This window comes from Arachis stenosperma, chromosome 8 (genome assembly GCF_014773155.1).
Source record: "Arachis stenosperma cultivar V10309 chromosome 8, arast.V10309.gnm1.PFL2, whole genome shotgun sequence".
NCBI lineage: Eukaryota > Viridiplantae > Streptophyta > Magnoliopsida > Fabales > Fabaceae > Arachis > Arachis stenosperma.
Genome location: NC_080384.1, coordinates 6,399,214 through 6,420,827, shown reverse-complemented (window position 1 = coordinate 6,420,827; position 21,614 = coordinate 6,399,214). Strand labels below are relative to the sequence as shown.

General features: G+C 42.1%; 1 protein-coding gene and 2 non-coding genes across 3 annotated transcripts; 2 read left to right on the top strand and 1 right to left on the bottom strand.

The window, feature by feature from the left end:
* Positions 1–2,197: 2,197 nt before the first annotated feature.
* Positions 2,198–2,305, top strand: LOC130947198 (small nucleolar RNA R71). Its single transcript, XR_009072598.1, has one exon. It is a non-coding gene; the product is annotated as a small nucleolar RNA R71 (small nucleolar RNA).
* An 11,835-nt stretch (positions 2,306–14,140) lies between these two features.
* LOC130945292 (protein MAIN-LIKE 1-like) lies at positions 14,141–16,889 on the top strand. The gene is made up of 5 exons (XM_057874023.1): positions 14,141–14,212; positions 14,460–14,477; positions 14,884–15,626; positions 15,709–15,796; positions 15,891–16,889. Exons 1-5 carry the CDS (start codon positions 14,141–14,143, stop codon positions 16,887–16,889), a joined length of 1,920 nt encoding a protein of 639 aa, XP_057730006.1.
* A 3,701-nt stretch (positions 16,890–20,590) lies between these two features.
* LOC130947185 (small nucleolar RNA R71) lies at positions 20,591–20,698 on the bottom strand. Its single transcript, XR_009072586.1, has one exon. It is a non-coding gene; the product is annotated as a small nucleolar RNA R71 (small nucleolar RNA).
* Between the last annotated feature and the right edge of the window lie 916 nt (positions 20,699–21,614).

The window sequence follows — 21,614 nt, the reverse complement described above, 5'->3', positions numbered from 1 at the left end:
TGGTGAATGGGTAAAGAAGAAGAGAGGGTGGTGGGGTTGGTAGGGATCCTGTGGGGTCCACAGATCGTTAGGTGTCAAGGAAAAGTCATCCCTGCACCAAATGGCATTCAAAAACACGTTTTGAGCCAATTCTGGCGTTAAACGCCGGGCTGGTGCCCATTCCTGGCGTTTAACGCCAGGTTCTTGCCCTTTTCTGGCGTTTAACGCCAGTCTGGTGCCCCTTTCTGGCGTTAAACGCCCAGAATGGTGCCAGACTGGGCGTTAAACGCCCATCTGCTAGCCTCACTGGCGTTTAAACGCCAGTGGATTCTTCCTCCAGGGTGTGCTGTTTTTCTTCCTGTTTTTCATTCTGTTTTTGCTTTTTCAATTGATTTTATGACTTCTCATGATCATCAACCTACAAAAGACATAAAATAACAAAAGAAAATAGATAAGATATAACATTGGGTTGCCTCCCAACAAGCGCTTCTTTAATGTCAGTAGCTTGACAGAGGGCTCTCATGGAGTCTCACAGATACTCAGAGCAATGTTGGAACCTCCCAACACCAAACTTAGAGTTTGAATGTGGGGGTTCAACACCAAACTTAGAGTTTGGTTGTGGCCTCCCAACACCAAACTTAGAGTTTGACTGTGGGGGCTCTGTTTGACTCTGATTTGAGAGAAGCTCTTCATGCTTCCTCTCCATGATGACAGAGGGATATCCTTGAGCCTTAAACACAAAGGATTCTTCATTCACTTGAATGATCAGTTCACCTCTATCAACATCAATCACAGCCCTTGCTGTGGCTAGGAAGGGTCTGCCAAGGATGATGGTTTCATCCATGCACTTCCCAGTCTCTAGGACTATGAAATCAGTAGGGATGTAATGGTCTTCAATTTTAACCAAAACATTCTCTACAAGTCCATAAGCTTGTTTCTTTGAATTGTCTGCCATCTCTAGTGAGATTCTTGCATCTTGTACCTCAAAGATCCCTAGCTTCTCCATCACAGAGAGAGGCATGAGGTTTACACTTGACCCTAAGTCACACAGGGCCTTCTTGAAGGTCATGGTGCCTATGGTACAAGGTATGGAAAACTTTCCAGGATCTTGTCTCTTTTGAGGTAATTTCTGCCTAGACAAGTCATCCAGTTCTTTGGTGAGCAAAGGAGGTTCATTCTCCCAAGTCTCATTTCCAAATAACTTGTCATTTAGCTTCATGATTGCTCCAAGGTATTTAGCAACTTGCTCTTCAGTGACATACTCATCCTCTTCAGAGGAAGAATACTCATCAGAGCTCATGAAAGGCAGAAGTAAGTCCAATGGAATTTCTATGGTCTCATTTTGAGCCTCAGATTCCCATGGTTCCTCATTGGGGAACTTTATGGAGGTCAGTGCACGCCCATTGAGGTCTTCCTCAGTGGCGTTCACTGCTTCTTCCTCCTCTCCAAATTCGGCCATGGTTATGGATTTGCACTCTCCTTTTGGATTTTCTTCTGTATTACTTGGGAGAGTACTAGGAGGGAGTTCAGTAATTTTCTTGCTCAGCTGTCCCACTTGTGCCTCCAAATTTCTAATGGAGGACCTTGTTTCATTCATGAAACTTTGAGTGGTTTTGATTAGATCAGAGACCATGGTTGCTAAGTCAGAGGGGTTCTGCTTAGAGTTCTCTGTCTGTTACTGAGAAGATGATGGAAAAGGCTTGCTATTGCTAAACCTGTTTCTTCCACCATTATTGTTATTGAAACCTTGTTGAGGTCTCTCTTGATTCTTCCATGAGAAATTTGGGTGATTTCTCCATGAAGAATTATAGGTGTTTCCATAGGGTTCTCCTAGGTAATTCACCTCTTCCATTGAAGGGTTCTCAGGATCATAAGCTTCTTCATCAGATGAAGCATCCTTAGTACTGCTTGGTGCATTTTGCATTCCAGATAGACTTTGAGAAATCAAATTGACTCGTTGAGTCAATATTTTGTTCTGAGCCAATATGGCATCCAGAGTGTCAATCTCAAGAATGCCTTTCTTCTGATTAGTCCCATTGTTCACAGGATTCCTTTCAGAAGTGTACATGAATTGGTTATTTGCAACCATTTCAATTAGCTCTTGAGCCTCTGTAGGCGTCTTCTTCAGATGAAGAGATCCTCCAGCAGAGCTATCCAAAGACATCTTGGATAGTTCAGAGAGACCATCATAGAAAATACCTATGATGCTCCATTCAGAAAGCATGTCAGAAGGACATTTTCTGATCAATTGTTTGTATCTTTCCCAAGCTTCATAGAGGGATTCTCCATCCTTCTGTCTGAAGGTTTGGACTTCCACTCTAAGCTTACTCAATTTTTGAGGTGGAAAGAACTTTGCCAAGAAGGCATTGACTAGCTTTTCCCAAGAGTCCAGGCTTTCTTTAGGTTGTGAGTCCAACCATAGTCTAGCTCTGTCTCTTACAGCAAAAGAGAATAGCATAAGTCTATAGACCTCAGGGTCTACCCCATTAGTCTTGACAGTGTCACAGATTTGCAAGAATTCAGCTAAGAACTGATGAGGATCTTCCAGTGGAAGTCCATGGAACTTGCAATTCTGTTGCATTAGAGAAACTAATTGAGGCTTAAGCTCAAAGTTGTTTGCTCCAATGGCAGGGATAGAGATGCTTCTCCCATAGAAGTCGGGAGTAGGTGCAGTAAAGTCACCCAGCACCTTCCTTGCATTGTTGGCATTGTTGTTGTTTTCGGCTGCCATGGGTTCTTCTTCTTTGAAGAATTCGGTCAGGTCCTCAATAAAGAGTTGTGCCTTAGCTTCTCTTAGCTTTCGCTTCAAGGTCCTTTCAGGTTCAGGGTCAGCTTCAACAAGAATGCCTTTGTCTTTGTTCCTGCTCATATGAAAGAGAAGAGAACAAGAAAATATGGAATCCTCTATGTCACAGTATAAAGATTCCTTGAGGTGTCAGAGGAAGAAAAATAGAAGACAGAGGTAGAAAATTCAAACTTATCAAAGAAGATGGAGTTCGAATTTTGCATTAAGGAATAGTGTTAGTCCATAAATAGAAGGATGTGAGAAGAAGGGAAGTAATTTTCGAAAATTAAGTAAAAGATTTTGAAAACATTTTGAAAAACATTTAATTGATTTTCGAAAATAAGAGTGGAAAAGAAATCAAGTGATTTTTGAAAAAGATTTTGAAATTAGAAATAAAAAAGATTTGATTGAAAATTATTTTGAAAAAGATGTGATTAAAAAGATTTGATTGAAAAGTTATGGTTTTAAAAAGATATGATTGAAAAGATATTATTTGAAAAACATTTTAAAAAAAAGATTTGATTTTAAAAATTAATGACTTGCCTAACAAGAAAAGATATGATTCAAACATTAAACCTTTCTCAACAGAAAAGGCAACATACTTGAAATGTTCAATCAAATCATTAATTGTTAGTAAGTATCTTTGAAAAGGGAAAGAAATTGATATTGAAAACATTTGATTGAGAAGATATGATTTGAAAAAGATTTGATTTTGAAAAACTTTGAAAACTTGAAAAAAAATTGATTTGAAAACAAAATCCTCCCCCTTGTGCCATCCTGGCGTTAAACGCCCAGAATGGTGCACATTCTGGCGTTTAACGCCCAAACTACTACCCTTTTGGGCGTTAAACGCCCAGCCAGGCACCCTGGCTGGCGTTTAAACGCCAATCTGTCTTCTTCACTGGGCATTTTTGAATGCCCAGCTTTTTCTGTGTGATTCCTCTGCAGTATGTTCTGAATCTTCAATTCTCTGTATTATTGACTTGAAAAGACACAAATTAAAAATATTTTTGGATTTTTAATAATAAGGAATAATCAAAATGCAACTAAAATCAAATAAACAATGCATGCAAGACACCAAACTTAGCAGTTTGTATACTACCGACACTAACAACATGAGAAAACACTCAAGTCAATAGAATTCAAAGATCAAAACAATGAAATCATCAAGAACAACTTGAAGATCAATGAAGACACATGCATGAATGCAATAAGAACAGAAACATGCAATTGACACTAAACTTAAGATGAGACTCTAGACTCAAACAAGAAATATTTTTTGGATTTTATGATTTTGTAATTTTTTTGGTTTTTTTTTTTCGAAAATTAAGTGGAAAAGAAAATAAAGATATCAAAATTCTTAATGAGAATTCCAGGAATCATGCAATGTTAGTCTAAAGCTTTAGTCTAAAGGAATTAGACATAGCTAGCCAAGCTTCAGCAGGACATTGCATTCAAGAGCTAAATTGATGAGGATCAATCAGCTTTGGTGATGATAAGAACATCACCTTGAAACACTAGAATTCATTCTTAAGAACTCTGAAAAAAAAAGATACCTAATCTAAGCAACAAGATGAACCGTCAGTTGTCCATACACAAGAACAATCCCCGGCAACGGCGCCAAAAACTTGGTGCACGAAATTGTGATCACTACAACTTCGCACAACTAACCAGCAAGTGCACTGGGTCGTCCAAGTAATACCTTACGTGAGTAAGGGTCGATCCCACGGAGATTGGTGGTATGAAGCAAGCTATGGTCACCTTGTAAATCTCAGTCAGGCAGACTCAAATGGGTATAGATGATGAATGAATAAAACATAAAGATAAAGATAGAGATACTTATGTATATCATTGGTGAGAGCTTCAGATAAGCGAATGAAGATGCCTTCCCTTCCGTCTCTCTGCTTTCCTACTGTCTTCATCCAATCCTTCTTACTCCTTTCCATGGCAAGCTCGTGTAGGGTTTCACCGTTGTCAGTGGCTACCTCCCATCCTCTCAGTGAAAATACGTCCCGATGCTCTGTCACAGCATGGCTAATCATCTGTCGGTTCTCGTTCAGGCCGGAATAGAATCCAGTGATTCTTTTGCGTCTGTCACTAACGCCCCGCCTTCAGGAGTTTGAAGCACGTCACAGTCATTCAATCATTGAATCCTACTCAGAATACCACAGACAAGGTTAGACCTTCCGGATTCTCTTGAATGCCGCCATCAGTTCTCGCCTATACCACGAAGACTCTGATCTCACGGAATGGCTGGCTCGTTTGTCAGGCGAGCACTCGGTTGTCAGGTGATCAACCATGCATCGTGTATCAGTAATCCAAGAGATAAACACTAGAGCCTTGAATGCTTGTAGAACAAGAGTGGTTGTCAGTCACCTTGTTCATGAGTGAGAATGGTGATGAGTGTCACGGATCATCACATTCATCAAGTTGAAGAACAAGTGATATCTTGGACAAAGAACAAGCGGAATTGAATAGAAGAACAATAGTAATTGCATTAATACTCGAGGTACAGCAGAGCTCCACACCTTAATCTATGGTGTGTAGAAACTCCACCGTTGAAAATACATAAGAACAAAAGTGATCATTGGTTTCAGCCCCAGAGAGGGAACCAGAAGAACCAAGATGAAAATACAATAGTAAAATGTCCTACATATAGAGAACTAGTAGCCTAAGGTGTACAAAGATGAGTAAATGACATAAAAATCCACTTCCGGGCCCACTTGGTGTGTGCTTGGGCTGAGCAATGAAGCATTTTCGTGTAGAGACTTCTCTTGGAGTTAAACGCCAGCTTTTATGCCAGTTTGGGCGTTTAACTCCCATTTAGGTGCCAGTTCCGGCGTTTAACGCTGGAATTTCTGTAGGTGACTTTGAACGCCAGTTTGGGCCATCAAATCTTGAGCAAAGTATGGACTATCATATATTGCTGGAAAGCCCAGGATGTCTACTTTCCAACGCCGTTGAGAGCGCGCCAATTGGGCTTCTGTAGCTCCAGAAAATCCACTTCGAATGCAGGGAAGTCAGAATCCAACAGCATCTGCAGTCCCTTTCAGTCTCTGAATCAGATTTTTGCTCAGATCCCTCAATTTCAGCCAGAAAATACCTGAAATCACAGAAAAATACACAAACTCATAGTAAAGTCCAGAAAAGTGAATTTTAACTAAAAACTAATAAAAATATACTAAGAACTCAACTAAAACTACCAAAAACATACTAAAAACAATGCCAAAAAGTGTACAAATTATCCGCTCATCACCTAGTGACATATTTTTTAGCATTGTCAAGCTTTGTGGACCATGCTTGCTATGTGCTTGAGTTTGACTTCTATCTTCTTTTTTCTAAGTTCCATAGCACCCATGTGTTCCACCTCTATGTCACCTAGGTGTTGCAAACAAACTTCAATATGTGTCATTGTTGATGTGTAAGCTTTATATTTCAATTGGTTCACTAAGTCTACTTGCACATCAATCAATGTCCATTCATTATCCAATTCACAATTTGACTATTTGCTTGAGTGCTTTCATGCTTCTTTATTACTTGTTTGTTTATCTCAACTTACAAGTTTCTTTAAAGTATTTCAAGCACACTAGAATGAGTGAAGTGCTTACTTCTTCTTGTGTAATTGTGACATAACTTTTAATATCAGTATGGGTGTTGTAAACCGCATGCAACTTAGAACTCACACACTATTCTTCCTTAATGTCACACTAATTCACTCACTTCATTCTAGTAGTTCTTACCTCATTCCAACAATATATGCTTCCTTACTTAAGCATATACTTGTCTTATTATATCCTGTTTCCTATTGTTCAGGATGATTCACCATAAGCAACAAGGGAAGCGAGAGAAAGAACATGCAGCAGCTGGTTAATCCACCAACTGAAGGTGGCAATCCGAATCACGACCAGTACAACAGCGCAGGCGTAAGCTCGGACCAGAATGAGCTCAAGTGGTGGAGGAGCAAGTACAAGCCCTCTTGGAGGCCAACTTCACCAGAGAGGTCAAGTATCCGGTATGGCTAGCAAATGTAGTGCTGGTCAAAAAGCAAAATGGCAAGTGGAGGATGTGCATCGATTACACTGACCTGAACAAAGCATGCCCTAAAGACCCATATTCACTTCCCAGTATTGATACCTTAGTAGATGCGAGCTTAGGATATCAGTACTTGTCGTTTATGGATGCATACTCGGGATACAACCAAATTTCGATGTATAAGCCGGATGAAGAAAAAACCTCATTCATCACACCCAGAGCGAACTACTGCTATGTGGTAATGCCTTTTGGATTAAAAAACGCTGGGGCCACATACCAAAGGTTGATGAATAAGGTGTTCGCTCCCCACCACGGCAACTTAATGGAGGTCTACGTGGATGACATGTTGGTGAAAACCAAGGAGGAGACTGACCTCTTGACAGATCTTTCGTAAGTTTTCAACATCGTAAGATTACATGGGATGAGACTAAATCTTACAAAATGTACCTTCACAGTGGAAGCTGGAAAATTTCTAGGGGTCATGCTAACACAAAGGGGGATCGAAGCAAATTCCGACAAGTGAAAAGCTATTCTAGAAATGAAAAGCCCGGCTTGCCTGAAAGAGGTTCAACAATTGGACGGCCGACTTGCTGCCCTTTCCAGGTTCCTAGCAGGATCAGCACTAAGATCCCTTCTACTATTCTCTCTACTAAGGAAAGGATGCCAGTTCGAATGGACTCCAGAATGTGAAGAAGCATTCTAGGAGTTCAAAAGGTTTTTGAGCCAACCTCCAATTCTGACCCGACCTATAGTCGGAGAAGAACTCATCCTGTATCTGACAGTAGCAGACAAAGCTGTAGCATCAGCTCTAATACGGGACGATGAGGTCGGGCAGCATCCGGTGTACTTCACTAGCAAAGTTCTACAAGGCCCTGAACTAAAATATCAAAAACTTGAAAAGTTTGCATACTCCTTAGTAGTAGCTTCACCACGGCTATGGCCTTATTTTCAAACACACACAATAAAGGTACGAACGAACCAGCCCATGAAGCAGATCCTTCAGAAGACAGACATTGCGGGCAGAATGGTTCAATGGGCGATAGAGCTCTCCGAGTTTGACCTAAAGTACGAAACTCGAATGGCAATAAAAGCCCAATATCTCACCGACTTCATAGCAGAATACGCAGGAGATCAAGAGGAAAAATCCACTACATGGGAGTTATACGTAGATGGATCTTCCAACAAGGTTGGAAGCAGTGCAGGCATAATACTGGTCAGCGAAGGGGGAACGCAAATAGAAGTCTCCCTCAAGTTCAAGTTCCCAGCTTCCAACAATCAGGCAGAATATGAAGCCTTGATTGCAGGGTTAAAATTGGCAGAAGAAGTCGGTGCAACCAAAGTAATGATATTCAGCGACTCTCAGGTGGTGACTTTCCAAATAAACGGAGAGTATCAGGCCAAAGATCCCAATATAAAAAGGTACTTAGACAAAACCCTGGAGCATCTTAGGTGCTTTGAAGAGACCGAGATCAAGCATATAACTCGAGACCTCAATAGCAGGGCAGACGCCCTCTCCAAGCTTGCAAGTACCAAACCAGGAGGGAACAACAGAAGCCTAATCCAAGAAACTCTCCCAAAACCCTCTGTGGTCAAAACAGAGGCTGTTCAAGATGTCCTTGAAGTCACCGGATTAGACCTCGGGTGGATGAAGCCCTTAGTCGAATACCTAAAATTCGACATCCTCCCCAAAGAGGAAAAAGAGGCCAAAAAGATCCGGAGAGAAGCACAAAACTACACTCTGGTGAAAAATATCCTCTATAAAAGGGGAATATCAACACCACTACTAAAGTGCGTCCCGACCTCAAGGACAACCGAGGTGCTAGAGGAGGTTTACAATGGAATCTGCGGAAACCATCTTGGGGCTAGGTCGTTAGCCAGAAAAATAATCCGAGTTGGATTCTACTGGCCGACCTTGCAAAGAGATTCCACAGAATTTTTGAAAAAGTGCCAACCATGTCAAATGCACACAAACTTCCATATAGCTCCCCCAAGGAGCTCATTGGTATAACTTCCCCATGGCCTTTCGCAAAATGGGGGTTGGACTTGCTAGGACCATTCTCCCAAGTTCCGGGGCAAGTAAAATACCTAATAGTGGGAGTGGATTATTTCACAAAGTGGATAGAAGCAGAACCATTGGCCACCATCACCGCTCAGAGAAGTCGAAGGTTCCTCTACAGAATCATTATCACTAGGTACGGAGTACCTCACTCCATCACTACCGATAATGGCACTCAATTCACTGACTCTACCTTCAAAAACCTAGTAGCTAGCATGAAGATCAAACATCAGTTTACATCGGTAGAACATCCACAAGCAAATGGACAAACTGAGGCAGCAAACAAGGTCATACTGGCAGGATTGAAGAAAAGGTTGCAGAACGCAAAGGGAGCCTGGGACGAAGAGCTCCCACAAGTACTTTGGGCTTATCGGACCACACCTCAGTCCGCCACAGGGAAAACATCCTTCTGACGTGCTTATGGCATAGAAGCCATGATACCAGTCAAAATCAACGAGCAAAGTCCAAGGGTGAGCTTCTACGACGATGTTGAAAATATACGGGGGCACAAAGAAGAACTTGAGTTACTCTCCGAAGTTCGAGAATAATCCCAATTTAAAGAAGCATCATTGAAACAAAGGATGACAAACAGATATAACAAAAAGGTCATTCGAAGAAGCTTCACCCCAGACGATTTGGTCTTGATCAGAAACGACATATGAGTCAACAAGTCTGAGGAAGGAAAGCTTGCCGCCAATTTGAAAGGACCATACAAAATTAAAGAGGTCTTAGGAAAAGGCTACTATAAAGTGACCGACTTAAACGGCACCGAGCTACCTAAGTCGTGGCATGCTTGTAACATGAAAAGGTACTATAGTTAAAAGCGAACTCCACTCCCTGATGTACTCTTTTCCCAACTTCATGGTTTTTTCCCAAAGAAAGGGTTTTCCTGAAGAAGGGTTTTTAACGAGGCATCAAAGTGGGGACTAGGGGGCAACAAAATTGTCAAAACCCTTAGTAGCAAAAAAGTACCTTTACAAATAAATAAAGATCTTTTTCCATATCTCTTTACAAATTCCTTTTCATGTTTTCACTCTCTCTACGAAACGCACCGACTTAAGCTCGAAAAAATGTGAAAATCCCATGAACCGACCTAGATGGTCGTCATGATAAAACGACAAGGTACAAGTCAGTGTAAAGAGGTTATAAAAGCAGATCATGTAATAACTCGGAGGCTAGCCGACTTATGAGTAGGAGAACCCGAGAAGAAACGAAATGTGTCGCAAAAATAACCTAAGTTACGGAAACTCAATAAAGAAGAATTGAGTACGAGGAATATCAAAAAGAGATAAGAAAATCCATCGAAAAACCAAAGGCAGAAACTGTCCCCAAGTCTTAAGAAAAGTTCAGGATAACTTAGACAAAGGACAGCCGGCCAAGGTAAAAGATTTTCCAAAAAACAAAGGGTTTTTCAACAAAAAAAAAAAGATCAAAATAAGGTTTCCTCAAAACCTAAAGAGAAAGCATGCAGGCCAACGTAAATATAACCTAGAATCCTTATCCAAAAAAGGGTATTTTTAATTTTATTTTCGGCCGTAAAGGGCCAAGAAAATGTTAGAGTACCAACAACCACAACAAAAATAATAAATATGAAAATTGTTTAAAAAATGAGGGACCCACAGGCCGAGCCCCCATATAGCCATCACATAAATCAGTTGTAAGAAGGAAGGTCACCACAACCAAGAGGAAGATCATCGCCAGAGACAGAAGGAGCAATCGGATCACCATCAGGATCAGGGGGAGAAGTCAGAGCAGCACCAACGGAGGACGGGGAAGGAGGATCGGAACCTTTCTCGGAAGCCTTCAAGGAACTTGGGGCATTTCCCGGTCGGGTAGGGGATTCTATTATCCTCTGACCCCGAGTCTTCAGCTCGGATTCGGACACAGGTTGGGAAGGGAAAACAATATCCCCATCAACCACGACCTTATCAGGATTTAAAGGAGAGGGATCCAGGTCGGGAGCAATAACCCCGACCTGTTCCTTAAAGATCCTCCACGCCTCCTCGGCTCCTTCAGCGATAGAGTCCTCCAGCTCCACGTAGGCATCCCGAGCTCTCACCAAATCCTTTTTCACCTCCACAAGGTCCTGGAACAAGCTCAAATAGCTCTGCACCGCTTTCTCCCTCAGACCTCTGCCATGGCACACCGGCCTATCAATTTCTTCTCCTCCTCCCGGAGACTATCTCTCTCCTCCTTTAACTCGGCGACCTCCTCCTTCAACCTCTTCTCAGCTTCTTGATATAAAAGAATCCTCCCCTCTAGCTCCTCAACCCTCAGGGATGAGCCCAAAGAACTGAGGGTAGTCTTCTCAAAAATATCCAGAAGCTTAGTGCACACCCCCGCCGCCCTAACACTCCCTTGAACCAAAAGATTAAGGTGGTTTCGAACGGAAGCATCATCCACACTTATACGAGTATGAGGATAGATGTAATTCCGAACAAACTGAGGCGCATCAGACTTAGCCTCACCTTCAAAAGAAGAGCTAGACCCTGAAGTCTTGCGCTTCTTCAGCTCTGGCTCAGGGGAAGATCGAGGAGGAGGGGAAGGAAGAGAAGAGGCGGAAGAGGATATGACAATAGGTCGGGAGGGGGTCCCCAGGTTGTGAGGAGGAGGATGAGGGGGAGGAGGAGGAGGGCCAGCAGCCCTGACACCACCAACCCTGGCGCAGAACCTCGCCTTGGCCTCCTGGACTCTCTGGTAAGATTCTTTGGAATTCTTCTTCGCCATCTCTGCAAGAACCATTAGATAATAAAGTCAGTAAACAAGTCGGAGATAAACAACTCGGATGATCACCCGACAAATAGGACGCTACCTAATTGGGCCTGAAAAAAGGTCGGAGACCCCTGGAAGAACTTTTTCGTATCCAGATAAGGGGCTCTCCCCCATACTTCTCGGAGGAACCCCACAATGGCCACCTCCACCTCGTCTAAATCGTCCAAGTTATATTTTTCACAAGGAAAGGCCTCCAGCCAGTACAAGGGAAAGTGGGGAGAAGAATTTTGGTCCAGAAAGAAAGGGTGGTGACCCTCAACAAATCGCACTTTAAAAAAGAATTTTTTGAAATCATGAAAAGATTCGTCAAAAAGGGTGAAAACTCTCCGGCCTTGTATGGCCCAGAAAGACACCCATTGTTGTTTGTTATTTTGCCCACTAAAGGGCTTAGTCATGTGAAAGAGAAAAAATAAAATCCTCAAAGAAGTCAGAAAATCTAATGCATGGCTGATGAATTGATAAATTTTCAAAAAACACCAAGAGTTGGGGTGAAGCTGGGTAGGGGCTATCCGGCAATGAGATAAAATGACAATCTCAAAGTCGGAAAAAGGAAGAAGAATGCCCAAACGGGTGAAAAAACTTTCATACATAAAAATAAAATGAGGGTCTTCCTCAGAAGCTCTTCCAAAACAAACCCGGTCTTCCGGACCCGGGGCTATCAGTTCATATCTCGACTCATCCTCATCAGAAGCACAAATCCTATGGTGCGTACGAAGATCGGTAATATAGTCAGTATCCACAAGGGGTTCTTCCCCAAGAACAGTAACATCTACCCATTGAGCGAGGGATTCTATAGAAGACATCTTTTTCTAAAAAGAAAATGATCCCGAAACCTACAAAGGGGCAAGAAAAAAGGATAAAAAACAGGGTTTCTAAAGGGCATGGGGTTAGATCCTTAACAAAACAGAATCACTAAGCCTACGGTCAACACTCCTCTCAAAACAAAAAACATGCAAATAAAAGCATTTGTAAAAGAGGATAAGAGAAAAAACTGACATTTACTTTCGAAGGATCAGAGGCAGTCGATCAAAGAGAAAAAGAAGCTTTCTTTCAGTGCAGAGCGCGTAAGTAAGTTTTCAGAAACGAAACAAGGGAGGAAGAAGAAAAGTATTTATAAGCATGTTAGGGCATAAAGGTAAAACGACACAACCATTTAAGAGTTGCACCGTTACCAATGTAACCGCCCCCGCGCGTAAATGCTCAAACCTCTAAGAGACGCGACGTTTGATTAGACGCGACGGTTAAGGAAATTTAAATCATGTCGGCTCCTGAAAATCACGTCGGTTCTTCAACAAGTCGGCTGCAACCCCGAGCTGTATACTCGAGCCCAACTCATAAAAGGGCTTGGACTCGAGTAGGGGGCACTGTTCATACCCTAGCCCAACACTAAGGCTCAGGATCAAATAAGACAAAGAGGCCCAATCCAAAGATTGGCCTCCTCTCGCGACCAACTTCCACCGAAGAGGTCGGTTTCTACACAAACTCCACTAAAAGGAAGTCAGGAGTCAGATTAGCTGGCAGATAACACTTATTCAAATAAGTAACTGCCCTTAAAATCTCTCAACCTACTTCCAGGACTCAAATCTTAACCTCCCTAAGATAAAGGGACGATTATCTTCCTTAAAAGGTGGAACCACTCCAACGGTGGTTATGGGTTCACCACTATAAGTACACTGACAACCCTTAGGTATCGCTAAGTTCCCATACTCTCTAAACCTGCTGAGATCCTTGCTAACTTAGGCATCAGAGTGTCTTTGCAGGTACCACTCCCTTCTCCTTCCTTCGAGCACAAGTCGGACGGAGGCCTCACGCGCGGGATCAAGCTTGAAGGCCTTCTTTTTAAGACGATTGGGCCAACTGTGCGAGTCCAGTCCATCAACCTTCGGTTACCCAACGTAACAACTTATATTAAAAGTAACTTATAAATAATTTATTTTGGATTTGATTTTTTAGTCCTAAAAATACTTATTTTAAAAGAATAGTAATAAAAAAGTTTGGGTAAAAAACCCAAATAAGCCAAGGAGAGCTCCAAATTACCCAAATCAGTCAAATCAAAAATCCATACCTGAATCCACCAGGACGAATTATTATATAATTCGAATCAATAAGATTTGAATTATACTCTCAAGTAATTCGAATTGATATAATTCGAATTATATGCATGCAACGAATTAAAGTAATTCGAATCGATATGATTCGAATTATACACATGCAACAAAATGAAGTAATTCGAAACAACTCGTTTCGAATTATACTTAACTAATTCGGATTTAGTTAATTCGAATTACTAGGAGAAGTGCACTTTAGAGAGGTTCGAATCTAGTTGATTCAAATTAGGTGAAAATTGATATACATAGTAATCCGAATCAAGTTGATTCGAATTACAAGGGTTTCGGCTATAAAAGGAGTTTGAACCAAGTTCATTCGAATCACTTTCTCATTCTCCAACCCCACCAAATCCCAGAGAAAAAGACCAACGTTCGATACGAGTAAGACCAGAGCGGCTTTTTTTGTCGATGGGGGACGATCCGGGAAGGCTTTATCGTTTGGATGGAGTAGCTCATATCGCCGGTGTGATCAACGACGAGGTTAGTGGTTTATGAAAGCGGTTTATGATAACGGTATTTGTTAATGGTTTTTGATAATGGTTTATGTTACTGTTAGTGGTTTAGGATAGTGGTTTAGGATAGTGGTGTAGGCTAGTGGTTTTTGTTAATGGTTTTTTATAGCGGTTTATTTAAGTGTTAGCGGTGTAAGCAAGTGGTTTAGGCCAGTAGTTTTTTTTAGTGGTATTTGAAATTGTTTTTTGTAAGCGGTTTGTGTTAATGGTTTTAGATAGTGGTTTTGGTGATGGTTAGCGGTTTGGGGTCGTGGTTTAGGTTGGTGGTGTAGGACAGTGGTTTTTGTTAATGGTTTTTTATAGCGGTTTATTTTAGTGTTAGCGGTTTAAGCAAGCGGTTTAGGCCAGTGGTTTTTGTTAGTGATTTTTGTACTCGGTTTTTGTTAACGGTTTTGGATAGTGGTTTCAGTGATGGTTAGCGGTTAACGGTAGTGGTTTATGATAAATGTGAAAATGCATCTGGTTTTGTTAATGGTATTTGCACGTGGTTTGAGTGAGCGGTTTGTGTATAAAATGTTGGTCGTTTGTTTCATATATCTTTTACCCATCACGATTTATTTTCTGGTTCCTTATGAAATATATTGTATATGTTAGTGGTTTGTGCATCTGTTCTAATTATGCGGTTTATGTACTGGCCAGCCTCATCGTTGCATATCCAGCGTTAGGCGGCAGCAGGGGATGCGTCTTGATGAGAGGTACGTTCCGTACTTGCAGATGGCCGGATTGTACCATCTTGCGAGACTGAATGACAGATGGTTCCGACTAGACGAGCCCCTAGTCAGCGCATTCGTCGAGAGGTGGCGGCCTGAGACGCACACCTTCCACATGCCATTCGGAGAGTGCACCATCACGCTTCAGGACGTCGCATACCAGCTGGGGTTGCCAGTCGACGGAGATTACGTTAGTGGTTACCTGACAGACTTCCACCTTTACATTGAGGGTGGGAGACCTACTTGGCAGTGGTTCCATGAGTTGCTCGGTGTTTTACCTCCCGAGAACCAGGTGCAGAAATTCGCAGTCAACTGCACCTGGTTTCAGGAGACATTTGCTGAGTGTCCAGACGGGGCTGATGAGGAGACAGTTAGGCGCTTTGCCCGGGCCTATATCATGATGTTATTGGGCACGCAGCTGTTTGCCGACAAGTCCGGCAATCGTATACACATCAGATGGCTACCTTATGTTGCTCGCCTTGAGGAGATGGGTCGCTACAGTTGGGGGTCGGCGGCACTAGCATGGTTGTACAGGTGCATGTGCCGAGTCGCCAACAGACATGTGGTGAAGTTAGCTGGCCCTTTACAGTTACTACAGTCTTGGATCTTCTGGAGGTTTCCCACTCTTAGACCATCTGGGTATGATGAGATTAGCTGGCCCCTTGCCTCGAGGTACCGTTATTGTTTTGTACTATATATTCTTCTTGTATTTATTTTCGATTATGCAACCAATTTTTATGTTTCTCGTACGCAGATGGTCTGGTTACAATCCTGGGATTAGCAACAAGGGACCTCGGGTACAGATGACCCGCATGAAGATCGACTTGTTACAACCTCGGCAGGTAAGTACGCAGAACATATGTGTATCTGAAGTCATTGTTTCAGTTTATAGTGTCTAACATAAGTGTACAAACATTTTTATTTTGATTTTTTCAGTTCATATGGATGCCCTATAGCGCACTCGACGTCATCCAGGTTGTCCATCCGGAGGTCTTGGAGCCTCGGCATACGATGTTATGGCGGTGCAGGACGTCCCTGATTTATTTTGCGGTTGTCGAGTGGCATCAGGTTGATAGAGTTTTACCTCAGTTTGGCGGCGTTCAGCCCACACCGTCTCCCGCCCTGAACATCGACTTCTTGATGTCGAAGGACGGGAGAGGAGGTGACCGTTGGTTCCCGGCACAGTACGCTGAGTGGCATCTTCACTGGCAGGAGCGTGCGGAGCACATTCTACAGTTTGACATCGTGCCCGACCCCGGTCCGTCACATGATTTCTTGACATGGTGGTATCAGCACGGAAAGAGGTTTTTATCGCCGGAGATGTTATTGGGGGATCCGAGAGGTATTCCTATTCCAGATGAGGCGACGCAGAGGGGTGCAGGCCGACTTCCAAATATGGACCGGGTCGAGGATGTTCCTGACAGACGTCGTATTGAGCGGAGAGCACGAGTTGGGACACGTCGTAGCCAGCGTGAGTGGAACTGGGTGGATCGGGCTATGGATGACGTCGACGACCCAGTTAGGGGTGGGGGGAGAGTTCGTGGTCGTGGAGGCAGGAGGAGGGTGGGTGCTGCTAGAGAGGGTGCCCAGATGCCTGGGGGAGGTGATGTTGCGGGGGTTGATAGGGCCCATCAGGGCGGGCATGATGGTGGGTCGCGTGGATCTGGTATGGGAGATCCCACGAGTCACACTGATGCTGGGCTTGGTGGTGGAGGTCTTGGAGATTATTTCGTAGGTGTTCCCGGTGATGATCATACCCTTCAGGAGAGTACTCCATGGGTGAGTCTGGGCTCGATGTTTGGAGACTTGCTTGCTAGTGATGGCATTGTGGCCGAGTTCGGTGGACCGCATTTCCTTGATGATATCCAGACCATCATGCAGGAGGATGAGGCTGCAGTCGGACGGGTTCAGACGACAGGGACACAAGCACCGTGATGAGCGGATAATTTGTACGCTTTTTGGCATTGTTTTTGGTATGTTTTTGGTTGTTTTAGTTGAGTTTTTATTATATTTTTATTAGTTTTTAGTTAAAATTCACTTTTCCGGACTTTACTATGAGTTTGTGTGTTTTTCTGTGATTTCAGGTATTTTCTGGCTGAAATTGAGGGACCTGAGCAAAAATCTGATCCAGAGACTCAAAAGGACTGCAGATGCTGTTGGATTCTGACCTCCCTGCACTCGAAGTGGATTTTCTGGAGCTACAGAAGCCCAATTGGCGCGCTCTCAACGGCGTTGGAAAGTAGACATCCTGGGCTTTCCAGCAATATATGATAGTCCATACTTTGCCCAAGATTTGATGGCCCAAACCGGCGTTCAAAGTCACCCTCAGAATTCCCAGCGTTAAACGCCCAAACTGGCACAAGAATGGGAGTTAAACGCCCAAACTGGCACCAAAACGGGAGTTAAACGCCAAGAAGAGTCTCTACACGAAAAATGCTTCATTGCTCAGCCCAAGCACACACCAAGTGGGCCCGGAAGTGGATTTTTATGTCATTTACTCACCTTTGTACACCTTAGGCTACTAGTTTTCTATATATAGAACCTTTTACTATTGTATTTTAATCTTTGGACATCTAGTTCTTAGATCATTGGGAGGCTGGCCTCACGGCCATGCCTAGACCTTATGCTTATGTATTTTCAACGGTGGAGTTTCTACACACCATAGATTAAGGTGTGGAGCTCTGCTGTACCTCGAGTATTAATGCAATTACTATTGTTCTTCTATTCAATTCCGCTTGTTCTTGTTCCAAGATATCACTTGTTCTTCAACTTGATGAAGGTGATGATTGACGCCCATCACCATTCTCACCCATGAACAAGGAGATTGACAACCATTCTTGTTCTACAAGCATCCGAGGCTTAGTGAATATCTCTTGGATTCTTTAATCGGAATCTTCGTGGTATAGGCAGGACCTGATAGCGGCATTCAAGAGAATCCGGAAGGTCTAACCTTGTCTGTGGTATTCTGAGTAGGATTCAATGATTGAATGACTGTGACGTGCTTCAAACCTGCAACCTACTGGGCGTTAGTGACAGACGCAAAAGAGGGATTCTATTCCGGTAGGGGAGGGAACCAAACCGGTGATTGGCAGTACTGTGACAGAGTGCGTGCATTAGCTTTCACTGCGAGGATGGGAGGTAGCTGCTGACAACAGTGAAACCCTACACGAGCTTGCCATGGAAAGGAGTAAGAAGGATTGGATGAAGGCAGTAGGAAAGCAGAGAGACGAAAGGGAAGGCATCTTCATACACTTGTCTGAAGCTCTTACACCAATGATATACATAAGTATCACTATCTTTACCTTTTATGTTAATTTCGTTTATATCACTATATCCATTTGAGTCTGCCTGACTGAGATTTACAAGATGACCATAGCTTGCTTCATACCACCAATCTCCGTGGGATCGACCCTTACTCGCGTAAGGTTTATTACTTGGACGACCCAGTGCACTTGCTGGTTAGTTGTGCGAAGTTGTAGTGATCACAATTTCGTGCACCAAGTTTTTGGCGCCGTTGCCGGGGATTGTTCTTGTGTATGGACAACTGACGGTTCATCTTGTTGCTTAGATTAGGTATTTTTTTTTTCTTCAGAGTTCTTAAGAATGAATTCTAGTGTTTCAGGGTGATGTTCTTATCATCGCCAAGGCTGATTGATTCTCATCAATTTAGCTCTTGAATGCAATGTCCCGCTGAAGCTTGGCCGGCCATGTCTAATTCCTTTAGACTAAAGCTTTAGACTAACATTGCATGATTCCTGGAATTCTAATTAAGAATTTTGATACCTTTATTTTCCTTTTCACTTAATTTTCGAAAAAGCACAAAAAAAAAATACAAAATCATAAAATCCAAAAATATTTTTTGTTTGAGTCTAGAGTCTCATCTTAAGTTTGGTATCAATTGCATGTTTCTGTTTTTCTTGCATTTTTCGAATTTATGCATGTGTCTTCACTAATCTTCAAGTTGTTCTTGATGATTTCCTTGTTTTGATCTTTGAATTCTATTGACTTGAGTGTTTTGTTGTTTCTCATATGCATTCTCATTTTGTTAGTGTCAGTAGTACACAAACTGCTAAGTTTGGTGTCTTGCATGCATTGTTATTTGATTTTAGTTGCATTTTGATTATTCCTCATTATTAAAAATCTAAAAATATTTTTAATTTGTGTCTTCTCAAGTCAATAATACAGAGAATTGAAGATTCAGAACATACTGCAGAGGAAGCACACAGAAAAAGCTGGGCATTCAAAAATGCCCAGTGAAGAAGACAGACTGGCGTTTAAACACCAGCCAGGGTGCCTGGCTGGGCGTTTAACGCCCAAAAGGGTAGTAGTTTGGGCGTTAAACGCCAGAATGTGCACATTCTGGGCGTTTAACGCCAGGATGGTGCTAGGGGGAAGATTTTGTTTTCAAAATCAATTTTTTTTCAAGTTTTCAAAGTTTTTCAAAATCAAATCTTTTTCAAATCATATCTTTTCAATCAAATGTTTTCAAAATCAATTTCTTTCCTTTTTCAAAGATACTTACTAACAATTAATGATTTGATTGAACATTTTTTGCCTCTTCTATTAAGAAAGGTTTTATGTTTGAATCATATCTTTTCTTGTTAGGCAAGTCATTAACTTTTAAAATCATATCTTTTCAAATTGTTTTCAAATCATATCTTTTAAAATTGTTTTCAAATCATATCTTCTCAATCACATCTTTTTAAAACCATAACTTTTCAATCAAATCTTTTTAACCTCATCTTTTTCAAAATAGTTTTCAATCAAATCTTTTTGACTTCTAATTTCAAAATATTTTTCAAAAAACACTTGATTTCTTTTCCACTTTCAATTTTCGAAAATTATCAATCAAATTTTCAAAATGTTTTCAAAATCTTTTGATTGAATTTTCGAAAATTCTCTTCCCTCCTCCTCACATCCTTTTATTTATGGAGTACTACTCCTTCTTAAATGCACAATTCGAACCTTACCTAATTAAAGTTCGAATTCTTCTTCTCCTTCTTCTTTCTATTTCTCTTTTCCTCTGACACTTCAAGGAATCTCTATACTGTAACATAGAGGATTCCACATTTTCTTGTTCTCTTCTCTTTCATATGAGCAGGAGCAGAGACAAAGGCATTCTTGTTGAAGCTGATCCTGAACCTGAGAGGACCCTGAAGAGAAAGCTAAGAGAAGCCAAAGCACAACTCTCTTTAGAGGACCTGACCGAATTCTTCAAGGAAGAAGAACCCATGGCAGCCGAAAACAACAACAATGCCAACAATGCAAGGAAGGTGCTGGGTGACTTTACTGCACCTACTCCCAATTTCTCTGGGAGAAGCATCTCTATCCCTGCCATTGGAGCAAACAACTTTGAGCTTAAGCCTCAATTAGTTTCTCTAATGCAACAGAATTGCAAGTTCCATGGACTTCCAATGGAAGATCCTCATCAGTTTTTAGCTGAGTTCTTGCAAATCTGTGACACAGTCAAGACTAATAGGGTTGACCCTGAGGTCTATAGACTGATGCTATTCCCTTTTGCTGTAAGAGACAGTGCTAGAATATGGTTGGACTCTCAACCTAAAGAAAGCCTGGACTCTTGGGAAAAGCTAGTCAATGCCTTCTTGGCAAAGTTCTTTCCACCACAAAGATGGAGTAAGCTTAGAGTGGAAGTCCAAACCTTCAGACAGAAGGATGGAGAATCCCTCTATGAAGCTTGGGAAAGATACAAACAATTAATCAGAAAATGTCCTTCTGACATGCTTTCTGAATGGAGCATCATAGGTATTTTCTATGATGGTCTCTCTGAACTATCCAAGATGTCTTTGGATAGCTCTGCTGGAGGATCTCTTCATCTGAAGAAGACGCCTGCAGAAGCTCAAGAATTGATTGAAATGGTTGCAAATAACCAATTCATGTACACTTCTGAAAGGAATCCTGTGAACAATGGGACTAGTCAGAAGAAAGGAGTTCCTGAGATTGACACTCTGAATGCCATTTTGGCTCAGAATAAAATATTGACTCAACAAGTCAATTTGATTTCTCAAAGTCTGTCTGGAATGCAAAATGCACCAAGCAGTACTAAGGAAGCTTCATCTGAGGAAGAAGCCTATGATCCTGAGAACCCTTCAATGGAAGAGGTGAATTACCTAGGAGAACCCTATGGAAACACCTACAATTCTTCATGGAGAAATCACCCCAATTTCTCATGGAAGAATCAAGAGAGACCTCAACAAGGTTTCAATAACAATAATGGTGGAAGAAACAGGTTTAGCAATGGCAAGCCTTTTCCATCATCTTCTCAGCAACAGACAGAGAGTTCTAAGCAGAATACTTCTGACTTAGCAACAATGGTCTCTGATCTAATAAAGACCACTCAAAGTTTCATGAATGAAACAAGGTCCTCCATCATAAATTTGGAAGGACAAGTGGGTCAGCTGAGCAAGAAAGTTACTGAACTCCCTCCTAGCACTCTCCCAAGTAATACAGAAGAAAATCCAAAAGGAGAGTGCAAAGCCATAGACATGGCCGAATATGGAGAGGAAAGAGAGGAGGAGGACGCCACTGAGGAAGACCTCAGTGGGCGTGTACCAATCTCCTCTGAGTTACAATGGGAATCTGAGGCTCTAAATGAGACCATAGAGATTCCATTGGACTTACTTCTGCCATTCATGAGCTCTG

Excerpts from the sequence above, each read along its gene's own strand:
- LOC130945292 (XM_057874023.1), top strand. The coding sequence starts at position 14,141 with ATGGGGGACGATCCGGGAAGGCTTTATCGTTTGGATGGAGTAGCTCAT. Across the intron at positions 15,627-15,708 it reads AGCTGGCCCCTTGCCTCGAG|ATGGTCTGGTTACAATCCTG; the intron begins GTACCGTTATTG and ends TCTCGTACGCAG. Across the intron at positions 15,797-15,890 it reads ACTTGTTACAACCTCGGCAG|TTCATATGGATGCCCTATAG; the intron begins GTAAGTACGCAG and ends TGATTTTTTCAG.